Source organism: Giraffa tippelskirchi, chromosome 3 (assembly GCF_054371585.1).
Source record: "Giraffa tippelskirchi isolate mGirTip1 chromosome 3, T2T-mGirTip1v1.2.pri, whole genome shotgun sequence".
NCBI classification, from domain to species: Eukaryota; Metazoa; Chordata; class Mammalia; order Artiodactyla; family Giraffidae; genus Giraffa; species Giraffa tippelskirchi.
In genome coordinates, this window is record NC_137277.1 from 187,136,697 (window position 1) to 187,150,644 (window position 13,948).

Below are 13,948 nucleotides of genomic sequence, written 5' to 3' on the forward strand. Positions count from 1 at the left end.
TCAGGGCACGGACTCAAGGGGCAGAGGAGGGGAGGCGCGGATCGGTGCAGCCTGAAGCCGGTGAGGGACCCTGTTGAGATGTGCTTTCCTCACCTGTGTCTGTGCCAGGAGCCAGGCAGGGGGCCCAGCCCTCCCAACCAAGCTCAGGGAGACGCCGAGACTCCGACCAGGTTTGGCTGGAGCCTGCTCTGGACTAAAAGTCCAAGTGACTTGGTCAAGCGTCCAGTCTCCTTGGGGCTGAGTCAGGGCGGGCACTCACCAGGCTGCCACACCAGGCAGCTATACCAGGCCATCACACCGGGCAGCCACACCAGGCCATCACACCGGGCAGCCACACCAGGCCAGGGCCGTCATGTTCTGGAGGAGTCTGAGCTCTTCCCATCCATCCATCTCCTCACTGTTGCATTTTCCATTTTCTTCCCTAGTAAAATGCATCCTAGGAAAGCCTTACTCTATCCGCACTGAACAAAAGAAGGGACTCGTCCCTCCCAGGGTCGATGAGACGCTGGGGAAAGAGCGTGGGCAGCATGACCTTGGGGGAGGGACCGCACTCTGAGCCTCGGTGTCCTCACCTGCGCTCACTCATAGGGCGTCACCATCTAGGGTGGACCTCGGCCCCAGAGAAGCCATCCGTCATCACCAGATGCTGTGATTTGGGGCAGCAACTGGCCTGGGCAAGCCTCTCTCGCAGCTCCCAAGTTTTGGGGTCAGGGGGCTTGGCCGGTTCCCAAATTCATGAGCTGCCTGGCTGGGGTCATGACCTCAGACCTGGAAAGGTAATAGGTCACAGATCCCTCCAGGAGCCAGGCCATACTTGGAGGAGAAAAGGAGCCCTATATGTGGAGGGCACTGCTTCGCATCCAACCACCCTCATGACAACTCGAAGTATGTAGTATTATTCCCACGTGTACAGCTGAGAAAGGAGGTGCAGCAGGCAGAGGGTGTAACCCACCCAGATCCAGACCTGATCCAGGCACGAGACCCTGGGCAAGGTCCATCCCCTGTCCGAGCTTCAGCAGCATATCCCTGGAAAGGCCCCAGCTCCCAGGCTTCCCGTCAGGATTCAGAGATGATGTCTCCAAATGCCTGAGTGACTCCCAGGGGCCCCCCAGGTGTGGGGACGTCTCTCTTACCGCCAGCGGTGCCCCAGGCTGCACGGCTCTAACCCTGCACCACCTCCACCCCCTGGGCAGTGGACCCCCTCTGCTCCTGGCCTACAGAGGCAAGACAGATAGTGACATAATGTGACCCATGAGGACAGTGTGTAAGTCAGGGCCAAACCGTGTGCTCTGGGCTGAGACTATGCCAGAAGTTTGGTGAAGTTGGCAGGGGGCGGGGGGGGAGCAGGAATGGGGCAGGCAGAGGTTCTTGGCGGGACAGGCACTCAGGGCCAGATGTGGGATGGCCTCTGTGCGGTCTGGTCACTGCCGGATCCCCGCGCCTGGGGGAGCATCTGCGCCGGTAACTGATAAACATTTGTGGAAGGAATGACGAATGCACAGGGCTTGAGCGGGGAGGGAGAGGCTGTGCAGTCTGGTGAAAGTTCAGGGTCACCGTGAACAGGATGGGCGGGGGTCTCAGGAGCAAACGGGGCTAGCCCCTAGCAGGATGCGGAAAGGTGGGGAAGAGCCAGCTCCTCGGCTCCCCGCTCCTTCCCTCTGTGGAGGATGCTGGGCACCCCCTGAGCTCTGAGGCCCCGTCAGGCCCTGGCTGCCACCTGGACAGGACAGGTGATGAGTTGAGCCAAGTGAAGATTCAGCCCAGGCTGTCTTTCTAGTCCCCGAGTTTGACCATCAGGGCATCTTTTTTTTTTTTTTTTTGGCTGTGCTGGGTCTTAGTTGCATCACGTGGGATCTAGTTCCCTGACCAGGGGTCAAACCCACGCTCCCTGCACTGGGAGCTCAGAATCTTAGCCACTGGACCACCAGGGACGTCCCGGAGCCTTTTCCTGACGGCAGCATCAGGCTGGATGTGGGAAGCAGATGCTTCTCTGGGCTGCCACTCACTGATACCTGTGCTCTCACCTTTGTCCCCGATGTTGACATCACGTTGGACCAGAGAAGGGGACAACATGCCTGTCTCCTGGGGACCTCCTGAGCCAGCCTTTGGTGCCATCAGATAAGTCACAGGAGGTCTAGGGAGGGGGTACCCCGGAGACACTTCCTTGAGGACAGGTTCCTCTGGGCCTCCCTGGTGCTGGCATAGGGCCTGGCTCACAGCAGGTAACTGGTGAAGGAGGAGGTGTCTCCACCCTAAGGAAGCTTTTGGCCCAATGGCCAGTATGTGGACAAGCGACCTTCAGGGTGTAACTGCCCTACCAATATTTGTTAAGGAATGAATAAAATGGCATTAATTTCGCCCAACAGTAACATTAACAGTAGCTATTGTCTCAAGCTCCTACTCTGGGCCAGTGACTAAGCATTTCCTGTGTTTGACGTCAGTAGATTTCCAGACCCACCTGAAGAGGTCAGGACAATGTCAGTGCCATTCTTTGGACACGAAAACCTAAATCTCACGTCTAGGAAGTGACCGAGCCGGGACCAGACCTCAGGCCTGCCTGGCTGAGCATCCACGCTCCTCCCGATAACCCCTTTCCATTTCCAGAGAGCTGGGAAAAGCCTGTTACTGCCAGCTCTGTACTGGGGGGAGGTGAGGGATAGTGTGGCCCCTGGAGCTTCCCGTCTGGCTGCAGACAATCCACACAAGACACCTAGAAGACAAACATTCAGAGTGGAGAGCCAGCCAGCGAGGGCACCTGGGGTCCCGGGAATCCGTGATGGTGGACAGGAGGAAGTGCCTGGGCCTGGCCTCCTGGGGAAACGTTATCTTCCCCATGTTAGAACTGGAAAAGGGCACAACACAACCTTGTCCAGCTCTAGCGCCTTTACTGTTTCCCCTGTCCTACATTGTGTTGTAAATCCAAAGAGGCTTCCTGGAGGAGGTTTCAAGAAAAAAAAAAATCCGCTTTTGCTGACAATATAGCAAAGGAAATTGGACAGGCAGGCTAGGGGCAGGGATGGGGAGAGACCAAGGCCAGGACTCTCAGAGGCCAGCCTGTCCTGCCCCTCCTCCCTAGGACTCCCGCTGGGCCCGCTTTGGAAACATGTGAGTTATGCTCGGAATGACAGTGCCACCAGGACACCTGCCTGGTGCCCCGGGGGATCCCCGTGCCCGTGCTAGCGGTTTCCTTTCCAGCCCAACTCAGCCTCTCTTCCAAACACTCCCTCCTGCTCAAATGTCCTTCTTTCCAACATCTGGGGAGACAGTGTGCGTGATGTGCTCGGAAGAGCACAGGCCCCGGTTCCTACTTGTCCACTGGCTGACTGAAGGACCCTAGACAAGCCACCCAGCCTCATTTTTCCCTCCAGGAGCAGAGCTGGAGAGAGCTGGGTGGCTCAGGTCATCATGAGCACATGGACAGGCCCTGGCACATGGGAGGCCCTCGGAAAGCGTAGTTATCCCTGGATCCCGAGGACAACTCTGAATTCCCAGCTGCAGGCAGCCTTCAAACCTTGGAAAAGAGGGCAGTGAGGTGGAACCCAGAGGACGCTCAGGATTTAGACCCTTGGAGCCAGGGAAGGAGGTACAGGAAAGAGCAAGAAGAAAGGGGCTGGATGTGGAATGGAGCAAACGGCTTTATGGAAACAGCAGGAGCTGCGGACAGCTGCGAGCACTCTCAGGTGCTCTGCCTGCCCCTCGCTGGCTCTGCCGTCCCAGGAGAACAAAGCCAGGACTGTCCACCCTCTGCAGCCGGCACGGGCAAACCCTCAGACCAGGGAGCAGTTATCTACCAAGTCGCTGGGGAACTCTCCCCCGCGGCCCTCACCGCTGCATCGCAGTCCTTCTTCTGCGTCTCAGCGGTCTCTGCCCAGTGTCCCACTGGTGGGCAAGGCTCCAGCCAGGGCACAGGGGATGAGCTGGGAGGAGCCACAGCACTGGAGTCAAGGGACGAGGACTCAGGCCCGCTCAGAAAAGGCCGCCGCCGCCGCCTTCAGCTCTCAGGACACAGGGGCTCAGTCACATTCTCCTGCCTTGGGGGGGACCTCCTGTGCCAAGCACTGCACACCATCCCCCCAGGAAGAACCCATAAAAGGAACTGGACAGGTCCCACAGCTCACGGCTTTGTACATGGAGGTGGGACGAGATGGGCTATTTATTCCTGGGGACTCTGGGCTCCCAGGGTGCAGGACCGTGTCAAGGTTGAAACGCTGCAGCCAGGCTGACCGAGTCTGAATTCTGGCTCCCCCACTTCCTGGCTGGGCATCCTTGGACCAGTCGCTTCACCCTTTGGTGCCTCAGTTTCGTCATCTGTGAAATGGGGAGCAAAAGTCTCTACTTCACAGGGTTGTTGTGTTCAGACAGCGCCCAGCACAGTGCGAGCTCTCTCTAAGCTTCAGCTCATGCTATTATCTTCATTCCAGAACCTCTTCCATTCCACCCAAGCGGAGAGAACCATAGTGCCCTTGCTCCCGAGGCCAGAACAAGGGGACCTGGAGTTCTGGCAGATGGGTGTGGGTTGGGGATGAGGCAGGGGGTCTCCCTGAGCACCTCACGGGGAGCCCTGCACCCAAGGCGACTAGCACGCAGGGGAGGAGGTAGGCCCAGAGCTTGGGGCAGGCTGGGGGCTGCCTGAGGGCCCAGAGAAGCAGAAGAGACAGGACTGCGCCCGGCCAGGAGCTGGGGCCACCCTGCCAGTCCCTTCCACCCTATCTCCTGCCTTCCCTTCCCCCTTGGGTCTTTGGGGCAAAGATTTGTGCTGGTTCAGGCCTGGAAATACCAGAAATACCAGAAACTAAAGTCGTCTCTCTTTGGGCGGCCACAGCACAAAACCAACCAACATGATCCTGCTATTAACCTCGATTAACTTGGAGAGGATTCTGTCTCAGGCTGTCAAGGCCCCCGTGGCTCCGGCCAAGGCCCCTCATGCTGGGCCAGAGTGGCCAGGCCACGGTAGAGGGCAGGCCGTGGGGAGTGGGCGGCGGGCAGAATCCCTTGCTGGAGGGCCGGACCGAGAACAGGGCGTCCTGAGCCACGGGGGCCGGGACTGCCCCCCACCCCTGCCCACAGACGCAGGCACACAGGAGGTGATTGTTTCCGCCTGACCACGGTGACTGCTCCCCGGGGCAGCCGGGAGCACAGGCCTGGGTGTCGCAGAGGTAATTGCCAACCGCGAGGCCAAAGCCTGCCCCCTCCGCTCCTGCGGACACGGACACTCCAGCAAGAGACAGAGGGACAGTCACGGGCACACAGAGGCCCTCACAGGGCCCAGGAGAGGTGCAAGGGCCCGTCTGGTCACACACCCAGCCAGCCATGTGCACACGCACTGCACACACACACACAAGTATACCCCCTCCCACCACGCACACCCCCAGAAAGAGCCTACACAGCAGCTACACCCCCTGAGGCACAGTTCCTAGGAGGATAAAAACACCCATTGAGGCGAGAGACACGGCAGACACCAAAATAGAACCGCCAAAAAGTCAGGGGGCGGAAGGGAAGAGACGGGGAGCAGAGGCGGACTGACCGGGGTCCTGGTTCTGTCACTTCCTGATCGGCGCCTGGGACCCACTTCCCCTCCCCAGACCTGCACTGGGCCATCTGTGAAACGGGCACAGACGAAGCTCTCCGGAGGTAGAGGGCACCCCCTCACTGGCAGTGGTCCTGCCTGGTAAGCGGTGGGGCCGTTGTTACTGCCGTTTGCCCTGAAAGGTCTAAGGAAGCAAGGTGGTCTCAGAAGTGGGCCCAGCCTCAGCAGGGAGGGGCACCCCTCAGAGACTTTAGAAGAGGCACAGGAAGAGCCAGGCGGACAGGCCCGCCCCGGGACTCCTGTAGTCTTGGTACGTTAATTCACCTCTCCCAGCCTGGCTTTATTGCGACTGTGCTGCTAAGTATGGTTATGATCCTGATTTTACACACTTTCGTCAGCCTTTTTGGAGAAGGGAATGGCAACCCACTCCAGTACTCTTGCCTGGAGAATCCCATGGACAAAGGAGCCTGGTGGGCTACAGTCCATGGGGTCACAAAGAGTCGGACACGACTGAGCGACTGACACACACACAGCCTGGCTTGTCACTCATAAAATGACGCTGGCATCACTCATCCCCCGGAGAGGCCGTGAGAGCAGGATCTGGGGGTAGCTCAGAGCACTGAAGCTGGACCGGCACTGCTCAACCACGAGCTGCGTGGCCTAGGACAAGTTGGCTCATCTCTCTGAAAATGGGGATGACAATTGTACTTACCTGATTAGTGGAGGTGATGGAATTCCAGTTGAGCTATTTCAAATCCTGAAAGATGATGCTGTGAAAGTGCTGCACTCAATATGCCAGCAAATTTGGAAAACTCAGCAGTGGCCAAAGGACTGGAAAAAGTCAGTTTTTCTTCCAATCCCAAAGAAAGGCAATGCCAAAGAATGCTCAAACTACCGCACAATTGCACTCATCTCACATGCTAGTAAAGTAATGCTCAAAATTCTCCAAGCCAGGCTTCAGCAATACATGAACCGTGAACTTTCAGATGTTCAAGCTGGTTTTAGAAAAGGCAGAGGAACCAGAGATCAAATTGCCAATATCCGCTGGATCATCGAAAAAGCAAGAGAGTTCCAGAAAAATATCTATTTCTGCTTTATTGACTATGCCAAAGCCTTTGACTGTGTGGATCACAATAAACTGTGGAAAATTCTGAAAGAGATGGGAATACCAGACCATCTGACCTGTCTCTTGAGAAACCTGTATGCAGGTCAGGAAGCAACAGTTAGAACTGGACATGGAAAAACAGACTGGTTCCAAATAGGAAAAGGAGTACGTCACGGCTGTATATTGTCACCCTGCTTATTTAACTTCTATGCAGAGTACATCATGAGAAACGCTGGGCTGGAAGAAACACAAGCTGGCATCAAGATTGCTGGGAGAAATATCGATAACCTCAGATATGCAGATGACACCACCCTTATGGCAGAAAGTGAAGAAGAACTAAAGAGCCTCTTGATGAAAGTGAAAAAGGAGAGTGAAAAAGTTGGCTTAAAGCTCAACGTTCAGAAAACTAAGATCATGGCATTTGGTCCCATCACTTCATGGGAAATAGATGGGGAAACAGTGGAAACAGTGTCAGACTTTATTTTTTTGGGCTCCAAAATCACTGCTGATGGTGATTGCAGCCATGAAATTAAAAGACGCTTACTCCTTGGAAGGAAGGTTATGGCCAACCTAGATAGCATATTTAAAAGCAGAGACATTACTTTGCCAACAAAAGTCCATCTAGTCAAGGCTATGGTTTTTCCAGTGGTCATGTATGGATGTGAGAGTTGGACGGTGAAGAAAGCTGAGCACCGAAGAATTGATGCTTTTGAACTGTGGTGTTGGAGAAGACTCTTGAGAGTCCCTTGGACTGCAAGGAGATCCAATCAATCCATCCTAACGGAGATCAATCCTGGGTGTTCATTGGAAGGACTGATGTTGAAGCTGAAACCCCAATACTTTGGCCACCTCATGCAAAGAGTTGACTCATTGGAAAAGACCCTAATGCTGGGTAGGTTTGGGGGCAGGAGGAGAAGGGGACGACAGAGGATGAGATGGTTGGATGGCATCACCGACTCAATGGACATGAGTTTGAGTAAATTTTGGGAGTTGGTGATGGACAGAGAGGCCTGGCCTGCTGCAATTCATGGGGTCGCAAAGAGTCGGACACAACTGAATGACTGAACTGAACTGAACTGATGGGTGTGGGGCAGACAAGTGCCGGTCATGTGTGAAGACTGCAGAGCAGTGCCTGGCGGGTGTCACTGTGTCTGGTCGTTGGTGTGGTGAGAGTGTCAGCTCAGCGTGACTCGTGGCTCCACAGAGTCGCTGCCTTGCTGTCTCTCTCCCTGACGCCATCGTCCAGGAGGGTCCCATCTACTCCTCCCTTCTATAAAGGAGGGTGCCGGGGGGAGGAGCGCTGAGACCCAGCCCTGCCCCTCTCTGCCTCCCACAGGGACTCGGGAGGCGGCCTTCGTGTACGCCATCTCTTCGGCAGGTGTGGCCTTTGCAGTGACACGGGCGTGCAGCAGCGGGGAGCTCGAGAAATGCGGCTGTGACCGGACCGTGCATGGGGTCAGCCCGCAGGGTAAGTGGGGGCGCTGGGGAGGGCATACGTGGGTGGCCTGGGGTGGAGGGGCGGGGGGCCTGAGCCGGGCCCTCACTCACCCGTGGTATCGGGTGCCCTCCCCCCGCCACCCACCCAGGCTTCCAGTGGTCAGGATGCTCGGATAACATCGCCTACGGGGTAGCCTTCTCCCAGTCATTCGTGGACGTCCGCGAGAGGAGCAAGGGGGCCTCATCCAGCCGGGCCCTCATGAACCTCCACAACAACGAGGCCGGCAGGAAGGTAGCGTGGGCCCCCCTCCCCGCCGGGAAAGGGCAGGCTCGGCAAGGTCCCCAAACGCTCCATGCCAGGCCCCTCCTGTGGGACTGGGGGCGTGGGGGGGGGAGCAAGAGAGCAGACAGCTGAGCAGGCCTCAGGGAGGTGTGAGTGGCCATCCACACGCGTATGTGCACACAGGCGTATGTCTCCATCCCTCCGTCACACGCACACCGCCCCCCCACCCCTAGCTCTGCGTCCCTGCCAGGGCCGTGGGTTTGACTGTGACACCGTCTGCCATCTCAATACCTACTCCTCAAGGTTCCTTGAGTGGCAGGTGCAATGCAGCCCTGTCCTTCCCCTCACATCAGCTGTCACCGTTTCCAATGACACTGCCCTTTGAAAGGTCCCTCCTCCATCAACCCCGAGCGGCCCCGACGCCAAGGACAGTATCTTGGACTGTTCCCCACACAGCTGAGCAGCTCCTGTGGCGTACAGAAGGGGCTTAAGACAGAGGAAACGCCACCCTAAATCTCCCATCCTGCGGCATCCCAACCTCGCCCGCCCCCCTCCGCGGTCCACGCCCCACCGCGGCCCCTCCCCAGCCCCGCCCCCTCCGCGGTGCACGAGCCCCCGGCGGCCCCTCCCCAGCCCCGCCCTCCTCCGCGGTCCGCGCCCCCGGCGGCCCCGCCCCAGCCCCGCGTCCCCGCGGTCCACGCCCCCGCGGCTCCTCCTCAGCCCCGCCCCCCGCGGTCCACGCCCCCCGCTGCCCCGCCCCATCCCCGCCCCCCGCGGTCCCCGCCCCCCGCGGCCCCCCAGCCCCGCCCCCTCCGCGGTCCACGCCCCCCGCGGCCCCTCCCCAGCCCCGCCCCCTCCACGGCCCCTCCCCAGCCCCGCCCCTCCGCGGTCCACGCCCCGCGCCCTCGCCCCAGCCCCGCCCCCTCCGCGGTCCACGCCCCCGCGGCCCCTCCCCAGCCCCGCCCCCTCCACGGCCCCTCCCCAGCCCCGCCCCCTCCGCGGTCCACGCCCCCCGCCCCTCCCCAGCCCCGCCCCCCGATAGCTCCTGACGGCCCCTCTCCCCTCCCCCTCCCCCGCAGGCCATCCTGACACACATGCGGGTGGAGTGCAAGTGCCACGGGGTGTCGGGCTCCTGCGAGGTAAAGACGTGCTGGCGAGCCGTGCCGCCCTTCCGCCAGGTGGGCCACGCCCTGAAGGAGAAGTTCGACGGCGCCACGGAGGTGGAGCCCCGCCGCGTGGGCTCCTCCAGGGCCCTGGTGCCGCGCAACGCGCAGTTCAAGCCGCACACGGATGAGGACCTGGTGTACCTGGAGCCCAGCCCGGACTTCTGCGAGCAGGACCTGCGCAGCGGCGTGCTGGGCACGCGGGGCCGCACGTGCAACAAGACGTCCAAGGCCATCGACGGCTGCGAGCTGCTGTGCTGCGGCCGCGGCTTCCACACGGCGCAGGTGGAGCTGGCCGAGCGCTGCAGCTGCAAGTTCCACTGGTGCTGCTTCGTCAAATGCCGGCAGTGCCAGCGGCTGGTGGAGCTGCACACGTGCCGGTGACCGCCGCCCGGCCCGGCGCCCAGCGACCGCCTCGTGGCCCCGGGGAAGGCCGATAATTTAAACAGTTCCCCCGCCAGCCACCACCCGCCCCCAAAGATACTGGTTGTTATTTTTTGTTTTGGTTTGGTTTTTGGGTCCCTCGTGTTATTTATTGCCCGAACCGGCGGGTGGCCCCGAGGGCACCGACCCAGGGGCTGCCTTGAGGCCGGGGCCTTTGTGGCTGCCACTGACCAAAGGGACTTTGCTCACGCCTCCGGCTGTCCACATGTGGCCTCTGCTGACCACTCACTTGTTATCTGTACCCATTTTTCTACTTGCGGACTTCAGGTGGGTAAGGAAGACTGTCCCAGCCACCCGTGCCGACTGACCCTGCCGTCCAGGGAGAGGGGTGGCAGGGGAACAGTGCTGTCTTGATAGCAGCCGCACCCCCACACTTACGCGGGGGCCCCCGGCAGCTTCGGCCTCACCATCTCTCAAGCCCCCTGGAAAAGGAGTGGGTAGACACACCAGGTCTCCATGAGCAGCCAGCAGTTCAATCTCTGTAGGACCCTTCAGGCAAGAACAGCAGATGAGGCCAGGACCAGTGCAGGCTGCAGCACCCCGACTCTCAGAGAGGGAGAACCCCACCCCCCGCCCCAGTCCTCGGTCCCTCCCAGGCAGGAATATGGCTGCAGCCTGGATCAGAGACCCCAGCCCGGCCTTCACGGTGATTCTTCACGGGCCGCTGCTCCGTGAAACTAAGATCGTTAATGTTATATGGGAAAAGGCCATGTGCAAAAGCCCTCACCCGACTTTTATTTCACACTCTTAACCAAATCTGTTGAGCAAACACTGTTCTAGGCCCTGTACTGGGCCGTCTCACTGGATGACCGCGGCAGTCCTGGGAGGCCAACCAGACAGGGACGCATGCTTGTGCTCGTTTCACAGGACAAAGGGCAAGGCTCAGCTGGGTCCAGGACCCATAGATGCGGACACAGAGCCAGAAGAGCCCCCCAGCCAAGCCTCCTCCTGGGAGCCTGTTCCCAAAGTCCCAGAGACGGTAGGGCCCCCTTGGGTCTGAGCCTCAGGGACCGGACTCCAGCAGCGGGAGCCGTAGACCACAGGCCGAGCTGGAGCCCACATGGTTCCCCAGGGAGGGCAGAGCCGGCTCAGAGGGAAGCGGGGGCCTGCAGCCAGGCTGACAAAGCGAGGTCTCAGCACGGGAGGCACCCCTGCCCCCAGGTACCGCAGGTCCTGAAGCAGCACCCCCAGAGCCAGCCCCACAGCCTAGGCCTGGCCCTGTGCACCAGTCAAACCATCAGGAGCCCAGCCCAGACTTCTGTGGCCAGGACCTGCACACAGCAAGCCCCGGCCTGAACCAGCTGCGTCTCAGGTGGGCTCCTGACCCCCCGAGGACCTCACTCCCAGCCCGCTCTCCAAGCTGCCCCAACACTGAGGCTTTCTGCTCCTGGTTTGAGGTCTTGAGGTTTGGGATGCCCCCTTGCAGGTTCTCAGACTCCCAGTTCTTGGCTCCAAGATTCAGTATCTGAATTCAAAGCCCCAGATCCACAACACAGGCTCCAGCCTGTTAGACTCGCTTCTCCGGGCCTCGAGGTTTGTGCCTCCTGGTGTTGGCTCCCTCACGAAGACAGGGTCAACACCCTTGGCCCCTAGCCAAGCTCTCTGCTCAGTGTCCATCCGAGAAGAAGGCCAAAACCAAGTGAGATGCTGGACCCACATTCAAACGTAGGGATAATCTTGAGGCAGGCAGGCTCTGATGGGGATGAAAGCTGAGCTGATTCCCTGTCCCCACGGTTAGCTGCCCAGCTGGGCTCACTGCTCCTCTGGCGGGCTCTGTTCAGCTCAGCAGACAGCTCTGTCTGCTCAGCACCAGGGACAAACACTATCCCTCACTGGCACCGGCCAGACTCACACAAAGGAAGCGGTGGAGACCCCTCCCCCACCCCAGGGCCTGTCCCCAGAGGCAGGGGAATAGTAGATTCCGGCTGGATGCTGGTATGATGGGCACTGCCCCAGGAAGAAGTCAGAGGGTTTGTGCTTGTTCACAGGCTTCACCTTTCCACCTACCAGGGGGCTCCTCAAAGCTGATCCTCCTGTGGCTCTGGACAGGTATAGCCTCAGTGAAGCAGACTAGATTCTAGCAACCTCTGCCCAGCCCTACCACTGCTGCCACCAGCACCCTAAAGGGCTCCACGGCTGCGGGAAAATGAAGCTTCCTTGGACACATCCAGCTGCAGACTGTCCAAATAAACAGGAACCAGCACAAGACTGACACAGTCACCCACTCTGGAGGCTGGCCAGAGGGTCCAAGCCCTGCCTGAAACCCTCCCCACTAGTCTGATCACAAGGCAAGGTGTCCTCTGAGGCCTCAGGCTGGACTAGTCCCAGCTCTGGATGCTGCTACCCCCTGCTGCCCCCACCCCACGTCCTGACTTTTATACTAGGCTCCTTGCCTTTGTGACATCCTCATGAAATAGTCTGGTGCACGATAAAATGATTATTTCTTTATCTTGCAATTGTGGCAGTGACTTTTGTTTTGTAGAAGAAGGAGCAGAGAGACTTGGGGAAGGACGTGGGAAAAGGAGATACACAGTAGCCAATTCTAGATATGGGGACCCTCTTGGCTCCCTCTCCTGAGTAAGTGGTTTAATGGCTCGAAGGACCTACCTGCCTGCTATCTGGAATTCACTTTTAACACCCAGAGGCTGTATCTGCATTTCACTGAGCCATGATCAACTGTTCAAACCTTGGCCTGATCCTTGGCCTGATCTCAAAACCCTTCTTAGAAAAAAAAAAAAAAAAAACCCTTCTTAGGCATTGATATGAAGAGGAGGGACAGATGGGAGGGACAGAGGAGGGTTTGGTGGGGGACAAATGGAAAAGAAGTTAGTTCCTGCCTAAGGACACAAGTATTCAAGGCCTGTGGCTAAAAGTAAATTTCAAGATTGGAGTCCAGTCAGGATGGAGTCTGGATGGAAAACTCCACAGAACTCTGTCACAGCTGTGGGGGAGGCCCAAGGTGGCCTCTCAGGAACCCAAGTCCAGTGGATGAAGTCCTCATCCTTACCAAGGGGGCCATGGTCCCCCACTCTGTGGATTTGTGCAGCAAATTCCCCATCCCCACCCTGGTGTGGATTTGCTGCACAAATCCACACCAGCCTGGAAACAGTGAGGCTTCTATGTGCTTGGCTTTCCAAAAATTTAGTGGGGTATAAAAGGGCCAAAGCAAAGTGTTTTCAGGATAGCAGGGCTACATACAAATTGGTGAAGGACTTGGGGAAGGGATGGGGTCCGCAACAGGACACATCCTCAAATCAGGGTCAAATCCTTGGTGATATAGAGGGTCCAAGATGGTGGAGCAAAGTGGTGGAGATGTCCCTGCCCAACCACTCTCTAGAAGTGGGAAAAGGATCCAGGCTTTGCCATCCAAGTGACCTGGGTTGGAATGCCAGCACTGCCACTTCTTCGCTACATGGAACCTTGAACAACTCATTGTCCCTCTCGGGAACCCATTTGCTTCATTTGTAATATGGGGCTGTTCCCCCTGCCCCAACTCCATTCATAATATAGGACTAAATAATGATAGAACCTATTTCTTGAGGATGTCAAATAAACCATGTAAAGTTCAACAAATGACAGCTACTACCATAAATATCATTATTCCCTTCTCAGGAATGTAGTGCGCAGTTAAGGTAGCTCGAAGATTGAGGGGGTCAGACAGAGGATGAGACGAGGAGGAGAGCAAACTGTGGATTAGGCCAGGCGCTGAAGGCACGTGTCCCAAGGTCGTGGTCCTGCTTTGGCCCCACCCCTGACTGAGCTCAGAAGCTGGCAGCTGGCTAAGGTCAGAGATCCCCAGGCAGAAAAGAGGGATTGAGACACCCTGGAGCTGTCAAGCAATGGTAATGCTGCCTCTGGTCCCCAGTAGGAGAGGCTGGATAGAGGTCCCAACGAGGGTGAGAAACAGGACTAGGACAGGGAGAGGGGTGAAGGAGGGCGGTCAGGAGAGGAGGGGGACATGTCGGAGCTGCGGGAAGCTTGGGCAGAGG

General features: G+C 58.3%; 1 protein-coding gene across 1 annotated transcript in view; it reads left to right on the forward strand.

The window, feature by feature from the left end:
- WNT4 (Wnt family member 4) overlaps positions 1 to 12,415 on the forward strand; it is a 30,788-nt gene extending 18,373 nt beyond the window's left edge. The window contains exons 3-5 of the mRNA XM_081580643.1: positions 7,969 to 8,100; positions 8,219 to 8,361; positions 9,432 to 12,415. Of these exons, the coding sequence (XP_081436769.1) occupies positions 7,969 to 8,100; positions 8,219 to 8,361; positions 9,432 to 9,899 (743 nt within the window). The 3' untranslated portion in view covers positions 9,900 to 12,415. The remainder of the gene's footprint in view (positions 1 to 7,968; positions 8,101 to 8,218; positions 8,362 to 9,431) is intronic.
- The last annotated feature ends 1,533 nt before the right edge of the window (positions 12,416 to 13,948 follow it).